Genomic DNA, 18,266 nt, shown 5'->3' with positions numbered 1-18,266 from the left:
TATACTCCTGGACTGTGTTTGGAATGAATTTGGAGTAGAAGAGTTGCAGCAACCTCCGTATTAAGTACACAAAAATAAGAAGGATTCAATAATATATATACAGGCACAAAAAGAAGAGTTGCCATCAATGCTTCAGCTCTACACTTATCGATGCCGTGGCATATATACCAATTCATAGTACTGTCACAACTCCTTGACTTTATAATTTAGTTTTGACATTCACATTACCAATCTGTGTTACCCCAATGAAAGCGTATATCACTGTAAACAGTATTCCATGAAAGAGAAACCCAAAGTAGACAACATTTGCCCATGGAGTACAAATATTGACCTCATTTAGTGGTAATTAATGTGTACTCCTAAGAAGATGATGAAGGCTATGTTTCAGTTACCAAAAAGTGAAAATAACATAAGTAAGAAGCACAGTTGTAGTGATTAGAATTTGGCATGAACTTTCTCCAGAATGAACGGAGTCAGACCATCACACAAACATTAACCTTGAGATACAGGGGGGTATAGATGACTCATGTTACATAGACTAGTGTTCTGATGCAACCAGCAATCACAAAACAAATCACAATTCCAATGCATCTAGGGAAAATTGTAATATTAAGATCGGTGCTAAGCAGTAAGTTAAGGGGAGATGGACCTTGTCAGCAGCACCACGCCGAGCTGCAAACCCCAGGACGCGGATGCCGCCCCAGGGTCCATGCTATCTTCACTTGGCGAATCAACCAATGCTCAGAGCCAAACAAGAAGCAGAACAAGTGCTGTAATCTTGTGCATCTCTGCGGCTTTCAGACTACCTAAAACAGAATGCAAGAAGAGAATTAGTGAGAAGATGCCACAAGAGAAATGCTTCTAATCAGGAAAGATTCTAACAGCATAACCACTACCTGTCTATCTGCAGGAAACTAGTACCACTCTATTTTGCTTCGCCTTCATTTTCTGAGAAATGGACACTACGACAATCCAAGATAGGAATGAAAGCTATGCTAGTACCAAGAATCGAATTCAGGAGCAAACTGAGCAGCTCCAAATCAAGAATCTAGCACCGGGAAGAATCACTGAAAAGCTACATGAAAATGACTCTCAAAGAACAGAACATATCGCTTCATTGATAAAGTATAATTTCATTGGCAGGAGTATACTAAAAGTGGATTAAGATCCTTTCCTTTGGGAAAATCTCTATGCTTAATCTGTTTCAAAGATTTTGCTCAACATATAGATCCGCTTAGCAGAAGGAATCGGCTAATTGATCTACCACAGAGCCCTTCCCCAATTCAGGTTTCTCCGTGTTAGATAAGTTCTGTGGCATAACACAGTGGCAAGCACCAAACCATAAGCAGCATGTCCATCTTTTAGTTTATGAAGATGCGGATACAGCTAGGAAAGAAGAATAATATGTTCTTTTTTTGCCATACGAGCAATTTTCATCACCTCATCAATATCTTTCTCCATTTTATTCTTAATTGCTACAAATATGTGTCAGGACCCCGACTCAATGCCATATTGATCTAGCATGTAACACCTCATATCACTTTGCGGCCTCACGCACGGTATTCCCACGGGTGTCGCCTTACCTTTGCCCGGGACCATTTGCGCCTTTTGGCACACGTATATGACAGTGTTGCTAGCATCCATATGATAAGGAGCCCGGGCTGACATGGCTAGTCGTAAACCCAAAGTGGCACAGACTTACAGGGACAGGCATCCATGACCCATCATCGAACGTGTCGGTCATCAGCGAGTGAATCCAGGCTGTAGCACTGGGCTAGCAGGACTCCGGTGAACCGGGCTGTAGCGGGCTAACAGGACTCCGGTATTCATCGCGTGACATTTCCCCGAAGCAACAGACACAGGAACGAAGAAGGACACATGCCGGCCAGGCTAAGTGTTCTGGAGCAGTAGCAAGCTACCATGGCTCGGTGGAAACACTAGGAGACATTTCCCGGTAAGAGAGGCTACTAAAGATAAACAACTAGATAGTCAGATCCCACACATACCAAGCATTTCAATAACATACACACAATATGCTCGATATGTGCAAACACAACATGGCATCACAACATGACTCTACGACTCAAGTATTTATTCAATAGGCTCCGAGGAGCGAGATATTACAAACAGGGGTCTCATGACCCAACATTCAGAGCATACAAATCGAAGCACAAGCGGAAGCTATCATGTCTGAGTACAGACATCTATAAATGAAAAAGGCTTGAAAGCCTGACTATCTACCAGATCCTGCCGAGGGCACAAGATCGTAGCTGAGGTAACAAGCTAAACGTCGAAGTCCACGTGGAACTACTAGCGAGACTGAAGTCTCTCTGCAAAAACATAAAATAGGCAAACGTGAGTACAAATGTACCCAGCAAGACTTACATCAGAACTAACTACATATGCATCATTATCAACAAAGGGGATGGTGGGGTTTAACTGCAGCAAGCCAACTTTCACTCGGTGGCTATCCTAACTACGACTGCAAGCAACTCTTTTGAGGTGGCGCACACGAGTCCACATATTCACCATATCAATACACCACTATGGATCTGCTCTCGTCTCCCTACGAGAACGCCATCCATAGCACTCACGCTTATCTTGCGCATTTTAAAGTATCCACTTTCACTTGTCTATGAACTGACTTAAGCAACCCAGAAGTCCTTTTCCGCGGACACGGCTCTTCGAATAGATGATGTTAACCCTGCAGGGGTGTACTTCTTCACACACGCTCTCACCACTTACCGCCGTTTACACGACATGTACTCGGCAACCTTCAAGCGGAAGCCCAACATGGGTGTCGGCCACGGCCTACCTAAACACTCGAGTCTCTAGTCCAGGTTTATCGCCTATTCGGGTTCCATCCATGAGGAGATCCGGTCGGAGTTTTGCTCACAGCCCCAAACGATGTGAACAGGGTTCCGTGACACCAAACGGGCGCCCGGTTTACCCGGCCACGTGCCTACCGCATCACAGCCCACCCCTATGGTCAGCGCTGCGCACGGCCTCCAGCATACTACAAACACCAGAAACTACTTGCAACTCCTGGACAGAGGACAAGGGTGATTAAGAAGCCGAGAGGGTCCATTGGTTTCGGGCCCAATGCGTGGTAGTAGCTGAATCATGGATCACAAACACAGAACTCAGTTCCTGAGGACGGCTGCAATGAGACAACCCACCATGTACTCCTACATGGCCTCTCACCGCTACCTTTACCAAATCGTATTCACACACTTAGCTCACACACAGTAGGACATGTTCACACACCTCTGATCCATCCCGGATGAATCAGACCTGACACAACTCTAAACAATAGCAGGCATGACAAACAAGCATGAATGAGTAGGCACAACAGGGCTCAAACAACTCCTACTCATGCTAGTGGGTTTCATCTATTTACTGTGGAATGACAGGTCATGCAAAGGATAAAGGGGTTCAGCTACCGCAGCAAGTAACAGTTGAATCGTTGTTGTCCTAATGCAGTAAAAGAGAGCAGGAGTGAGAGAGTGGGATTGTATCGGAATGAACAAGGGGGTTTTGCTTGCCTGGCACTTCTGAAGATAATATAGTTCTTCATCGGTGTCATCGAATTCATCGTCGGTATGTCGTCTACTGAGAGGGAACAAACATCGGCAAACAAGGAAGAACACAATTAATGCAATGCACATTCACATGAATGACATGTCATGTTAAGGTACTAAATTCACCTAATGCAATATCTAGCCAAGATAATTGAAGTGGAACTCGAACAAGAACAAATTCCAACTCCAAATGTTATTTCATAATTTGCCCTAATCATCATTTGTCATATTCAGTGAGGTTAACTTGTTCAAACATGCATGATCATGGCATAAATAGATTCTTCATATTTTTCTGATCATTTTTCATATATAAATTATTTAATTTGGAGTTACGGTTCAATTTCTATGAATTTTAGAAGTTTTTACTATTTTCTGGAATTTCCTGAATAATAATAAATCCAGAAAATGATTTAACTGCGTCGGCCTGACGCCAGCATGACATCAGCGAGTCAACGGCCAGGTCCAGGTCAAAGCTGACGTGCGGGGTCCACACGTCAGTGACACAGGAACTAATCCCGGTCAAACCCAACGCTGACTGGGGTTTGACCAGGTGTAGGGCCCACAGTCAGTGTCATTTAGGGGCTTAGCTGGCAGGGTTAGCACCTAATAGCGTCCACGTCAACAGTCGCCGGAGTTTCGCCGGCGACGACCTAAACTGCGGCGGCAACTCGCCGGACTTGAGCTGCGGGCGACGGATGAATGCGCGAAGGCCACCAGGGGGTAGCCCGTGCTCGACCGTGTCTAGCAGAGCCATCGGAAGGCCTCGGAGTCACCGGAGATGATGACGGCGAGCACAGAGGCGGCGGCCGGAGCTCGGGCGCCGATCGATTCGACGCTATGGTGCACTACGGGAGAAACTGGTGGGTGCTGCGGGCTCCTGAGGTTGCGGTGAGCACGACGGTGGGCTCGGGAGCGAGCTGCGGTGGCTGTGGCCACGGGCACGCCATGGCCGGCGGCGAGGAGCAATCGGCTCCGGTGAAAAGGGCGGCTAGAGTGCGGGAACGAGTGCGAGGAGGAGGGGGAATGGAAGAGGAGCTCACAGCGGATCCGGTAGAGGCAACGGTGAGGCCGGGGAGGGGCTGGAGCTCGCGAATCCTCGAAAGTTCGCCGGCGGCCGAAGGTTGGGGACGAGCTTGAGGGCGACGCTGCAGGGCTTCCGGAGGGCCGTGGATCGGTGGGAAGGAAGAGGGGGTCGAGGCGGAGCTTTGGGAGGCGTCGGGGAGGCGAGGCGGTGGCTGTGGCCGTGCGAGCGCTGGTCGGCGGCGACGGGCTCCGTTCGGTCGCGGGAGAGAGAGGGAGCAGAGGGGGATAGGGACGGAGGGAGAGACACGGGAGAGTGGCGAGAGGTGCAAGGGGTCGAGGGGAGTGCGTGGCACCCTCGGGTGCCTCCAGCAGCGAGCAGGTAAGCAGGAGGTGGCCGGGGCTCTCGGGCGCGCGCCACGCCTCGGTCCTTCTGGCGAGGAGGAAGACGACAGGGGGGGAGGCGGCGGTGGTGGGCTGGGCCAGGCCTCAGCCCCAGTTTCGGGCCAGGTGTCTGTGCCAGGTAAGCTGGCCCAAGTGGCTTCACTTTCTCTCTTATTTCTATTTAATTCTGTTTTCTATTTTCTGTAGTTTGTTTTGATTTAGTTTTAGACACTAAATCATTTTTATTGCTTCTGATAATTATGGTAGGGACTAGTAGGATTATTCCAAAGCCCTTCATCAAAGATCAGAATTATTGGACATATATTAATTAATTAAGAAATATATATCCAATGCAAATAGTTATTTATTTAATTCAAAGGCCCAAAATAATTAACTCTGAGATACCAAAAATATTGTTTTGAGTTTTTCCTCTTTGCAATATTTTCAGAGACTAAGAGGAACATTTTCTTGGACTTCTTTGAGAAGATTTTAATGTTGATCATTTTTAGAAGGTTTCTGAGGCTTTGAAAATTCCTCAATTCAAATTTCATTTAAATTTAGACATGATGCATGGATGCTAAAGCGAAAACAATCAAGGGCTGATCTCGGGCTGTGACAGCGCACCCCCACTAAACAAGAATCTCGCCCCGAGATTCAAGACGTGAGGTAAGAGGAAAAGGGGAGTCACAAAACTATCACAATCTTCATGATCCAATTGCCCTTCTCGGAGATGATGATCCATTCCATCATCTTGGTCTTGACGTCTTTCTTTCGAGATCTTCACTCGACACAACAACAGAAAGAAGGGGGAAAACCCTATAGAATTTATTTGTCTTTGAAGATCGAGCAACTCAAGATCAGTTCATGGAGAGACGTAAGAACAACCCTTGAGTTGAGACACCAAACACACATTAGGAATGATGGTAAAGAAATGGATGACGAAGGTTCAATTGGTAGGCAACCATTCCACGCTTAAGTAAAATGGTGCATGGGGTCAAGGTGGCGAAGAAATAACTGCCAGGATTCCGTAACGGGCACCTTGGGAAAAGTGACGCAAAGAACTATTCCCTTAAGTGGCCAAAAGAATTACTTTTGATTCAGAGATCATTGAAACTCTTCATACCAGCCTAAGGCAATTCACAATGATCGTTTGGTGGAGTGCAAAGGAATGGTACACCCGGACTAGAATGGATGATGTGGACTACCTTGTTGAAGACAATGCAATGGATGATTTTTGCTTATCACCGGAAATGGAAGAGACCCATGGTAGAATGGCACATTGGCGGTGCAAGCTGGGAACAAAATGCAAATGCTGGGAATGATTCTGGTAACTGGGGAAGAATCCAACAATAGAGAGTGAATTCACTGTTTGAAAGGTCATAGCATTGCCGAGGAAACTGAGAGCATCCCAGTTAGTGTCGATGATAACACCTAGCGCTTGCGCGTGCTCTCAAAAACTTGAGCATTTCCATAATCATCAAGATTTTACCAATATCCATGTCAAGGATCCTGGCAACACAACTTGCTGCCATGACGAATGATGATGGATGATGCAGATGCAAAGGAAGATAACACTTTCTCAGATTTCACCCTTGGCGGGGCCAAGGAAATAAAATCTGGATGATCGACCGAGAGACATTTAGCACTCCGCTTCTAATGTTCTCCTTGATGTGCTAGTGTAACCCATTCATAGATATGGTTTGATATCTAGAACATCAAGTAAAAAGGTCGGACTTCGGAACACAGAAATCCATAGGGGCAACTAGGGAGTAAATCCTACGAAATCCCTATGGGGAGGTGGCCAACTTCCTCAATCAAGATATTATAATAACAGGTCTTCCGGCTGGGTGTGCTGGCCACGACATCCATTTTACCGGTTTCCGAGGGACCGATATTATAGTTCTTGGGAAACGTTCTAAACCATCATATCTGCCTGAGATTCAGATCTGGTTGGTGTTAGGATATTCCAGACTCATCGAGTCTAGGAAGAAAAACGAAAGTTTGCAACACAAATCGACGAGATGACGTTGCGAGATTCTCAGGGAATGAACTACGATAGTAAGCTCCAAAACATGAGCTAGTTCTGCTACAAACATGTGAACACGTTGTCCCAGACAAACATGATCACATGGTAGTCTTACAATAAAACACTACCGAGTTCTGGTAGGGAACCATCATCGGGGATATCAGAGTCTTGTGCATTACCATGGATTAACACTTAACTCCTTTTCTTGAACAAATCAGTCAGTGGCTTGGGGTGCTACGGAACACATATAGAATGGAGGTTGCAAGTCTCCGAACCACAGAATACTTCGCACGTATGCATGACTGATTTGGGATGATTCCAGAGGAAGCAAAACTAACTTTCTCAAATGCACGGCGGCAACTTTCACCAAATGCACGTGTATAAGAGGAAGTCACTCCTTTCATCAAACAAGTACTTCATGAGCTAGCATGAAGAAAATGCTTTCAAAAGTTTCCAACACTAGCTTAATGTTCAGCAAAATTATGGAGAAGACAAGGATGTTGTCGATGGGCTCAACAACAATTCATCCAGCTTCCCATGGAGATGGAATTCCATAACTATGTGAACAAGGTGATAGTATTGGTCAGACCCAAAGATGTAAGGGTGTATGCTCGAGGGATCAACCACGAGTAAGACAACATTACGAGCATCGTTGGTACTGATTTGATTTGATGATAGCCCACACTCAAATCAAAGGATTGATAAGACAATAGGTCCAGCAACTGATCACAGGGACCAATCGATGAAGATATCATCTTTCTTCAACACACACTACACAAGAATATCCCTTTGGAACGAACTAAGTCAGGCAAGCTTTTATCTTCCAACTCTCCAAGTTGTTGTTTAGCTCAACCAACTAGTTCAGGGTATCCAACACAGATTCTTGGAGAAGGGTGGTTTACAGGAATAAACCAACTTGATCACGAGCTCAACATAGCGGTCGGGTGACGACCCGGTGATACTTCCGAGAAGATAACCGGAAAATCACAACCACCGATATGCTATTAAGCTCAAGAACAATCTTGCTTTTCAGGGCAAGACGATATGATCAACAGAGCGAGGGATTGGCACAATCCTAACTCATTGATCGAAGGGTGCACCGGAAATAAGGACTAGATAGCACGATCAGTCTTAGAATGATGATTCAAGAACCAACACGCTAAGAATGAGATTATTGTCCTTTAACTACCAGCAACAAGGTTGCTAGGAGTATTGATTTCACACATCACAATTCATTTGTCGGTATTCCGGTTGCATCAACACGAGGACCGAGGAATGACTAATGATGGTGAGAAGTATCACTACGTCAAAATTCATGAGAGTTGGTGCAGTTCTCATGACAATTCTGACATAAAGGGGGTAATACTCCAAGGTGGAACAGAACAAAAACTGGATTAGTATTTTGATCTGCGGAGTACGACTGCTTTGACCCAATCCTGAAAATGGACAAGCTACTGGAGTTTGTTTCTCCTAGTCATTCCAGAATAGAATGGCTTGACGGACCACAAGAATAATAGGCATCGATGAACGAATGCATGCATACTCTTGACCATCAATCGATAGACGAGGGTCGGAAGACAACTAAAGCGGGACAACTCATAGGAACATACGGTTTTCTGAGTTGTGGATGCATAGATTAGTATGTTGAACCAAGTTCAATATGTTTCTTCCGGATAATCCATGCGGAAAGGTAGAACTGGCAGAGTCACAATTATGAATGGAGAACCCATCGAGAGCACTCCTGTTATGATCTTTTGATCCAACAAACTACTGCCATAAGTGGTTCATAGTATTTGGAAGAAGGAAAATACCATGGACCTCGAGGACTAATGCAAAAGTTACTAATTTCCTAAAGGAACTAGCAACACTATCAACATGAGGTAAGTAGGGTGAATCTCGGGTTCAAAACCCAGGAATAGAATACCTACTACTAAGTAGCATCACGAGATGCTTTCGAGAATGATGGCCAGAATCATCACACTGTGACACAAATCATGGCTAAATTACTAGATGATCCCCTAAGACAACTACGGTCATAATAATAACTCCCACATAAATGTCAAGGCAATAGAATACCTCAACTCAACAATTAGTGTGATTGAGCTGGCATAAAGGAACACCGAAACAGAAGGAAAGGATTTTGCAAATGCTTCAGACTATTTTAGAAACCTGGGATGACTCGGACAGCATAACGGCTGTAAATGCTCAAAAAGTTTGAAGACATACTACAAAATGGTGGCATAACCACTCAGAAGCACAATATCAAGGTTTCGAGATCAACAATTAACATACAGAAGTAGTAGGAACTGGACTCAAGCTTAAAAAGAACAATTCTATAAGTCTACGGATTAGTAACACGTGATCCTGATAGAAAGAAGAGATAGCCTAGTTCTTAATCCCCGTAGAAGAGAAGATGATGACTCAGATCAGAAGGCCATGAGGTATAAGGAGTAAAAAGAGCCTTACGTTCCATCCCACAATCAATTCCCTTATATAACTAAAGAATTTCTAGACTCAACTTCGACCAGTTTGGCTTGGTAATCCTACAGGCAATCGAGCTCTGATACCAACGCTGTCAGGACCCCGACTCAATGCCACATCGATCTAGCATGTAACACCTCATATCACTTTGCGGCCTCACGCACGGTATTCCCACGGGTGTCGCCTTACCTTTGCTCGGGACTGTTTGCGCCTTTTGGCACACGTATATGACAGTGTCGCTAGCATCCATATGATAAGGAGCCCGGGCTGACATGGCTAGTCGTAAACCCAAAGTGGCACAGACTTACAGGGACAGGCATCCATGACCCAGCATCGAACGTGTCGGTCATCAGCGAGTGAATCCAGACTATAGCACTGGGCTAGCAGGACTCCGGTGAACCGGGCTGTAGCGGGCTAACAGGACTCCGGTATTCATCGCGTGACATTTCCCCGAAGGGACAGACATAGGAACGAAGAAGGACACATGCCGGCCAGCCTAAGTGTTCCGGAGCAGTAGCAAGCTACCATGGCTCGGTGGAAACACTAGGAGACATTTCCCGGTAAGAGAGGCTACTAAAGATAAACAACTAGATAGTCAGATCCCACACATACCAAGCATTTCAATAACATACACACAATATGCTCGATATGTGCAAACACAACATGGCATCACAACATGACTCTACGACTCAAGTATTTATTCAATAGGCTCCGAGGAGCGAGATATTACAAACAGGGGTCTCATGACCCAACATTCAGAGCATACAAATCGAAGCACAAGCGGAGGCTATCATGTCTGAGTATAGACATCTATAAATGAAAAAGGCTTGAAAGCCTGACTATCTACCAGATCCTGCCGAGGGCACAAGATCATAGCTGAGGTAACAAGCTAAACGTCGAAGTCCACGTGGAACTACTAGCGAGACTGAAGTCTCTCTGCAAAAACATAAAATAGGCAAACGTGAGTACAAATGTACCCAGCAAGACTTACATCAGAACTAACTACATATGCATCATTATCAACAAAGGGGATGGTGGGGTTTAACTGCAGCAAGCCAGCTTTGACTCGGTGGCTATCCTAACTACGACTGCAAGCAACTCTTTTGAGGTGGCGCACACGAGTCCACATATTCACCATATCAATACACCACTATGGATCCGCTCTCGTCTCCCTACGAGAACGCCATCCATAGCACTCACGATTATCTTGCGCATTTTAAAGTATCCACTTTCACTTGTCTATGAACTGATTTAAGCAACCCAGAAGTCCTTTTCCGCGGACACGGCTATTCGAATAGATGATATTAACCCTGCAGGGGTGTACTTCTTCACACACGCTCTCACCACTTACCGCCGTTTACACGACATGTACTCGACAACCTTCAAGCGGAAGCCCAACGTGGGTGTCGGCCATGGCCTACCTAAACACTCGAGTCTCTAGTCCAGGTTTATCGCCTATTCGGGTTCCATCCATGAGGAGATCCGGCCGGAGTTTCGCTCACAGCCCCAAACGATGTGAACAGGGTTCCGTGACACCAAACGGGCGCCCGGTTTACCCGGCCACGTGCCTACCGCATCACAGCCCACCCCTACGGTCAGCGCTGCGCACGGCCTCCAGCATACTACAAACACCAGAAACTACTTGCAACTCCTGGACAGAGGACAAGGGTGATTAAGAAGCCGAGAGGGTCCATTGGTTTCGGGCCCAATGCGTGGTAGTAGCTGAATCATGGATCACAAACACAGAATTCAGTTCCTGAGGACGGCTGCAATGAGACAACCCACCATGTACTCCTACATGGCCTCTCATCGCTACCTTTACCAAATCGTATTCACACACTTAGCTAACACACAGTAGGACATGTTCACACACCTCTGATTCATCCCGGATGAATCAGACCTGACACAACTCTAAGCAATAGCAGGCATGACAAACAAGCATGAATGAGTAGGCACAACAGGGCTCAAACAACTCCTACTCATGCTAGTGGGTTTCATCTATTTACTGTGGAATGACAGGTCATGCAAAGGATAAAGGGGTTCAGCTACCGCAGCAAGTAACAGTTGAATCGTTGTTGTCCTAATGCAGTAAAAGAGAGCAGGAGCGAGAGAGTGGGATTGTATCGGAATGAACAAGGGGGTTTTATTTGCCTGGCACTTCTGAAGATAATATAATTCTTCATCGGTGTCATCGAATTCATCGTCGGTATGTCGTCTACTGAGAGGGAACAAACACCGGCAAACAAGGAAGAACACAATTAATGCAATGCACATTCACATGAATGACATGTCATGTTAAGGTACTGAATTCACCTAATGCAATATCTAGCCAAGATAATTGAAGTGGAACTCGAACAAGAACAAATTCCAACTCCAAATGTTATTTCATAATTTGCCCTAATCATCATTTGTCATATTCAGTGAGGTTAACTTGTTCAAACATGCATGATCATGGCATAAACAGATTCTTCATATTTTTCTGATCATTTTTCATATATAAATTATTTAATTTGGAGTTACGGTTGAATTTCTATGAATTTTAGAAGTTTTTACTATTTTCTGGAATTTCCTGAATAATAATAAATCTAGAAAATGATTTAACTGCGTCATCCTGACGCCAGCATGATGTCAGCGAGTCAACGGCCAGGTCCAGGTCAAACCTGACGTGCGGGGTCCACACGTCAGTGACACAGGAACTAATCCCGGTCAAACCCAGCGCTGACTGGGGTTTGACCAGGTGTAGGGCCCACAGTCAGTGTCATTTGGGGGCTTAGCTGGCAGGGTTAGCACCTAATAGCGTCCATGTTGACAGTCGCCGGAGTTTCGCCGGCGACGACCTAAACTGCGGCGGCAACTCGCCGGACTTGAGCTGCGGGCGACGGATGAATGCGCGAAGGCCACCAGGGGGTAGCCCGCGCTCGACCGTGTCTAGCAGAGCCATCGGAAGGCCTCGGAGTCGCCGGAGATGACGACGGCGAGCACAGAGGCGGCGGTCGGAGCTCGGGCGCCGATCGATTCGTTGCTATGGTGCACTACGGGAGAAACTGGTGGGTGCTGCGGGCTCCTGAGGTTGCGGTGAGCACGACGGTGGGCTCGGGAGCGAGCTGCGGTGGCTGTGGCCACGGCCACGCCATGGCCGGCGGCGAGGAGGAATCGGCTCCGGTGAAAAGGGCGGCTAGAGTGCGGGAACGAGCGCGAGGAGGAGGGGGAATGGAAGAGGAGCTCACAGCGGATCCGGTAGAGGCAACGGTGAGGCCGAGGAGGGGCTGGAGCTCGCGAATCCTCGAAAGTTCGCCGGCGGCCGAAGGTTGGGGACGAGCTTGAGGGAGATGCTATAGGGCTTCGGAGGGCCGTGGATTGGTGCGGAGGAAGAGGGGGTCGAGGCGGAGCTTTGGGAGGCGTCGGGGAGGCGAGGCGGTGGCTGTGGCCGCGCGAGCGCTGGTCGGCGGCGACGGGCTCCGTTCGGTCGCGGGAGAGAGAGGGAGCAGAGGGGGATAGGGACGGAGGGAGAGACACGGGAGAGTGGCGAGAGGTGCAAGGGGTCGAGGGGAGTGCGTGGCACCCTCGGGTGCCTCCAGGGGCGAGCAGGTAAGCAGGAGGTGGCCGGGGCTCTCGGGCGCGCGCCACGCCTCGGTCCTTCTAGCGAGGAGGAAGACGACAGGGGGGGAGGCGGCGGTGGTGGGCTGGGCCAGGCCTCAGCCACAGTGTCGGGCCAGGTGTCTGTGCCAGGTAAGCTGGCCCAAGTGGCTTCTCTTTCTCTCTTATTTCTATTTAATTCTGTTTTCTATTTTCTGTAGTTTGTTTTGATTTAGTTTTAGACACTAAATCATTTTTATTGCTTCTGATAATTATGGTAGGGACTAGTAGGATTATTCCACAGCCCTTCATCAAAGATCAGAATTATTGGACATATATTAATTAATTAAGAAATATATATCCAATGCAAATAGTTATTTATTTAATTCAAAGGCCCAAAATAATTAACTCTGAGATACCAAAAATATTGTTTTGAGTTTTTCCACTTTGCAATATTTTCAGAGACTAAGAGGAACATTTTCTTGGACTTCTTTGAGAAGATTTTAATGTTGATCATTTTTAGAAGGTTTCTGAGGCTTTGAAAATTCCTCAATTCAAATTTCATTTAAATTTAGACATGATGCATGGATGCTAAAGCGAAAACAATCAAGGGCTGATCTGGGGCTGTGACAATATGTATGGTTATGTGTGACTACAAATAATGCGATTTTTTCAACCCATTTAGATAAGGTTTGGAGCTGTAACCTTTCATGGCGCTTGCTTTTGTAACTGCTTTTGATTCCTCGTTTGCAGTCTGCAAGCAAAGGCACATGAGATTCCATTATTACTATGAGAATCAATATTTGAGCACAATAACATAAGAAGAAGCAGAAGCAGAAATAAGGAAATTAGAATGTGTTGGACCTGGAGCTTAGTCAAGAGACTCATCAAGTTAGCTATCAGGCTCTCAATTCCATCAACCTGTATGTGTATGAAAGCAGCATCACATGTCATTAATCTGAAGTGCAAAAAATTGACAAATAACATCAGAGATTAGACTAGTAGAGTGTTTCATAAACAGCATGCACCTTCTTGAAGAATCCTTTTAAATTATCAGAGACGTCGGGCTGATGCATCCCTATTTCAACATCCCCCTCATCTCTTGAGGAATCCCGCCGATGAAGCTCAAAGGAATCCTGCAAAGTTGGAGTGTTTAGAAGAACATGTACTGCACAGCAGCACCTGCATGAAGGCTTGCTTGATTGCTATGAATTCAATCTGACATTATAGCCAATTGTGCTGCTACATTTATCATTATTATAACTGGTCCCAAAAGAATATTACTAAAGCTTATACTTGCTAGCAGTAGAGATAAACTGCTCAAAAAGAGTATTTGAGATGTCACTTTCAAAATCAGAACATGACGGCGAGTCGGCGACCATGTATGTAATGCCAAAAGAACATTCTGAAGTTAATTTTAGTACTGAAATAAGTAATATAATGTGGTCACATTACGTGTTGTTTTCAGCATAACAAACAAACAGTGAAATGACATTTTGAGACTACAGTGCTTGCTAAGCATAAAGTTGGGACAAATAAAATCAGAATAATCTCCTGGATAGGTTCAGACAAGAGCAACCAGCCCATTCTTGATAGCACACACAAAGAGAGCAACCAGATCCTAAAAAGAGGGGCGAATAAATCCTGCTACTTAGAGCTCAAGCAGAACTGAGCAACTAAGCCGATTCCTGGCGAAATCTGCTACTTATATCTCTAAGCAGAAGGAAATGCAAGTGCAGGTAAGAGCAGCGTACAGCAGGAGCAAGACGAAACCTCCATCTCCTAGATCCGCTTGTTGGAGCCCATGATTTGAAGGCGTTGAGGCCGTCGTGGCTGCATCTAGGGTTCTCGAACTCCTCCAGGGGTTTTATCTCGTGTAGTAGAAAGAACTTGGCGAACAGAGGAACATGGAGAGGGAGATGGTGTCCTGCAACAGAGAGGGAGAAGCACGAGCGTCACGAACAGAGAAACATGAGCCCCAAAACAAATCGGGTCAAACCATAGAGAGAGAGAGAGAGAGGAGACCTTGTTGACGAGCTCCATAGCGTCGGAGCATCCGAGCCGCATCGAACTCTCTCCTCGCGCGGAAGAACCCGCACGGCCGCGTCGTCGCCCGAGAGAAAGGAACGAACAAGTGGCCGCCCTCTCTTCCTCTCCTGGCGCGTGAGCAATTGGGGGGCGAGAGCAGACGACCTCGAGCACCCTATCGCGTGTCGATGGTGCGAGATTGGATCTGGTAGCGTCGGGGCGGATCTGGCGGCCGCCTGACGTGCTGCTCGATCTGGGAGGGAGAGGAGGAGGGTGAAGGGTTTCGCGGCGATGGTGGGGGATAGGGCGGAGTGGGGGAGCGAAGCCGCCGGTGGTGGTGGGTGGGGGCGGCGGCGAGGCGAGGGAGAGACGAGGAGGGAATCGAGCGAGGGAGTGCGGGTGTCGAGAGGTGGGAGGGAGAGGGGAGGGGGAGCTCGATCTGAGGGAGGGAGACGACAATGGGAGGGATCGAGGGGCGCGCCGTCGATGGCGGCGGCAAAGAGATGGGGGAAGGAGGGGTGCGATGGGAGGAGGGGATCGATGGGATCTGGGTAGGGTTCGGGCTCCTCGCCGTCGACGGCCATGGTGTGGGGGCGGTGGCGGCGGCTAGGGTTTGGCGAGCGGGTGGGGGTGCGGGAGAGTGGGGGCGTGGGGGCTAGGGTTGGAACGATGGGGAGTGGGGGCTGCGTGGGTGAGGGGGTGAGAGGGCTACATGGGTGAGAGGGTGAGGGGATGAGGTCCGCAGTTGGATCCCGGAGCATCCGACGGTATCGGATGCATGATCCGCATGATATGCCTATAGACCAATCAGAACGCAACAAACAATTTGAAGACTTTATGACCTTTTAAATAGGTCACGAAAAAATCATTTTCCATTTTTTTGTGCTCAAAATGAGTTCTTTTTTGTAAAAGACCTACCAAATATTTGTTCAAATGATATTCTTTATATTCTTTATATTTGTTCAAAATGAGTTCTTTATACTCTGCAAAAGTTCAAAGGGATTTTTTATATTCTTTGCACAAAAAATCATTTTCCATTTTTCGAGTGCCTCAAATGAGGTTTTTTTGTGAAGGACCTACCAGATAATTGTTGCAAAATTGTACCAAATCATTTTTATAAAATTCTAGGCCATATTTAATGCACAATTGACCAAATGGTTGGGTGAAAAAAGTTTTGATCCACCTCTCGCGAAAAGACAAATTTCCACCGATTCAAATGGAAGCGGGTCAAATTTGAACTGTAGGTACCTCGTAGTTTGTTCTTTATTTTTTCCAGAAATCATTTCTAGGTACATAAGTATCTATTTAATCAGAGAAACACCAAAAAAATTCCAAGATTCAACCACTAGCTAGGAACGGTCAAGCCCGCCGTTTTGACCGCATTTTGAAACGAGCATAAAAAATTCAAAAAAATCAAAAAATTGGAAAACCTTCGTATTGTGTCATTATATGTGACCAAGTTTCCAGGAAAACTAATAAACTTGTAATACAGTAATTATTTTAAAAAAGTGTTCTCAGAAATGAGCTATCATGCGTGAAGATTCATGGCTTTCAGGCCAAATGATCAATCTTATGGCCACATTCATGGCATAGTTTGCTCAAATGATCTCATATTGTGCACGAGGGTGCATCTTGGAATTCCAAAAAATGTTGCCTAAGGAAGTATTCATTTTCTTTGCACGGAAAATTGATTTTTCATTTTTCGAGTGCCCAAAATGAGGTTTTTTTGTGAAGGAACTACCAAATAATTGTTGCAAAATTGGAACTAATCAATTTTATAAAATACTAGGCCATATATAATGCACAATTGACAAAATGGTTGGGTGTCAAAAAATTTGATCCACCTCTGGTGAAAAAGACAAATTCTCGTCGATTCAGCTGGAAGCGGGTCAAATTTGAACTGCAGCTACCTCATAGTTTGCTCTTTATTTTTTCCAAAAATCATTTATAGGTAAATAAGTATCTATTTAATCATATAAACACCAAAACAATTCCAAGATTCAACCACTAGCTAGGAACGGTCAAGCCCGCTGTTTTGACCGCATTTTGAAACGGGCATAAAAAATTCAAAAAAAATCAAAAAAATTGGAAAACCTTCGCATTGTGTCATTATATGTGACCAAGTTTCCAGGAAAATTAATAAACTTGTAATACGGTAATTATTTTTAAAAAGTGTTCTCCGAAATGAGCTATCATGCGTGAAGATTCATGACTTTCAAGCCAAATGATCAATCTTATGGCCACATTCATGACATAGTTTGTTCAAATGATCTCATATTGTGCACGAGGGTGCATCTTGCAATTCCAAACAATGTTGCCTAAGGAGGTTTTCATTTTCTTTGCACGGAAAATTCATTTTTCATTTTCCGAGTGCCCAAAAGGAGGTTTTTTTGTGAAGGAACTACCAAATAGTTGTTGCAAAATTGGACCTAATCAATTTTATAAAATACTAGGCCATATATAATGCACAATTGACAAAATGGTTGGGTGTCAAAATTAGAATGATTATGATGTGGTATGATGGGGTGGTATCCTCCTTTAAATGAATTGAGTGACTAGACTTGGCACATGTTCATGCATGTAGTTGAATCAAATCAACATAGCCTTCATGATATTTATGTTCATGGTGGATTATATCCTACTCATGCTTGTACTCGGTGTGAATTAATTTTAATGCATGTTTACGACTGTTGTCACTCTCCCAGTTGGTCGCTTCCCAGTCTTTTGCTAGCCTTCACCTGTACTAAGCGGGAATACTGCTTGTGCATCCAAACTCCTTAAACCCCAAAGTTATTCCATATGAGTCCACTATACCTACCTATATGCGGTATTTACTTGCCGTTCCAAGTAAATTTGTATGTGCCAAACTCCAAACCTTCAAATGAAATTCTGTTTTGTATACTCGAGCAGCTCATGTTTCAACTAGGGCTGCCCTTATCTTCCATGTTAGGCGGTTATTCTCAAGAGCAGTGGACTCCGCTCCTCATTCACGAGAAAATGGCTGGTCACAGGGATGCCCAGTCCCATGCTTTGTGCAAACTAAATCAAAATAATTACAAAAAAACTCCCCTTGGGACCCGTTGAATGTTGGAGGCACTCGTTGTTTCGAGCAAGCCATGGATTGATGCTTGTGGAGGAAGGGGAGTATAAACTTTACCATTCTGTTTGGG

The 18,266-nt window shown here is 45.6% G+C and overlaps 1 protein-coding gene across 1 annotated transcript; it reads right to left on the bottom strand.

Annotated features, from left to right (window-relative positions):
* Positions 1-1,234: 1,234 nt before the first annotated feature.
* Positions 1,235-15,111, bottom strand: LOC123039118 (syntaxin-132-like). The gene is made up of 6 exons (XM_044462403.1): positions 15,094-15,111; positions 14,097-14,204; positions 13,933-13,989; positions 13,774-13,822; positions 1,420-1,475; positions 1,235-1,309 (listed from the first exon to the last, which is right to left on the bottom strand). The coding sequence occupies exons 1-6, from the start codon at positions 15,109-15,111 to the stop codon at positions 1,235-1,237; spliced, it is 363 nt and encodes a 120-aa protein (XP_044318338.1).
* Between the last annotated feature and the right edge of the window lie 3,155 nt (positions 15,112-18,266).

This window comes from Triticum aestivum, chromosome 2B (genome assembly GCF_018294505.1).
Source record: "Triticum aestivum cultivar Chinese Spring chromosome 2B, IWGSC CS RefSeq v2.1, whole genome shotgun sequence".
Lineage (NCBI taxonomy): Eukaryota > Viridiplantae > Streptophyta > Magnoliopsida > Poales > Poaceae > Triticum > Triticum aestivum.
The sequence above is the reverse complement of the archived record's forward strand: the minus strand, read 5'-3'. Positions and strand labels throughout refer to the sequence as shown.

Bases quoted from the DNA above. Each gene is read 5' to 3' on its own strand.
- LOC123039118 (XM_044462403.1), bottom strand. The intron at 1,476-13,773 runs GTTACAGCTCCA...ACATATTTGTAG, and splicing joins AAAAGCAAGCGCCATGAAAG to CAATTAAGAATAAAATGGAG. The intron at 1,310-1,419 runs GCAAAAAAAGAA...GTTATGCCACAG, and splicing joins TGATGAAAATTGCTCGTATG to AACTTATCTAACACGGAGAA.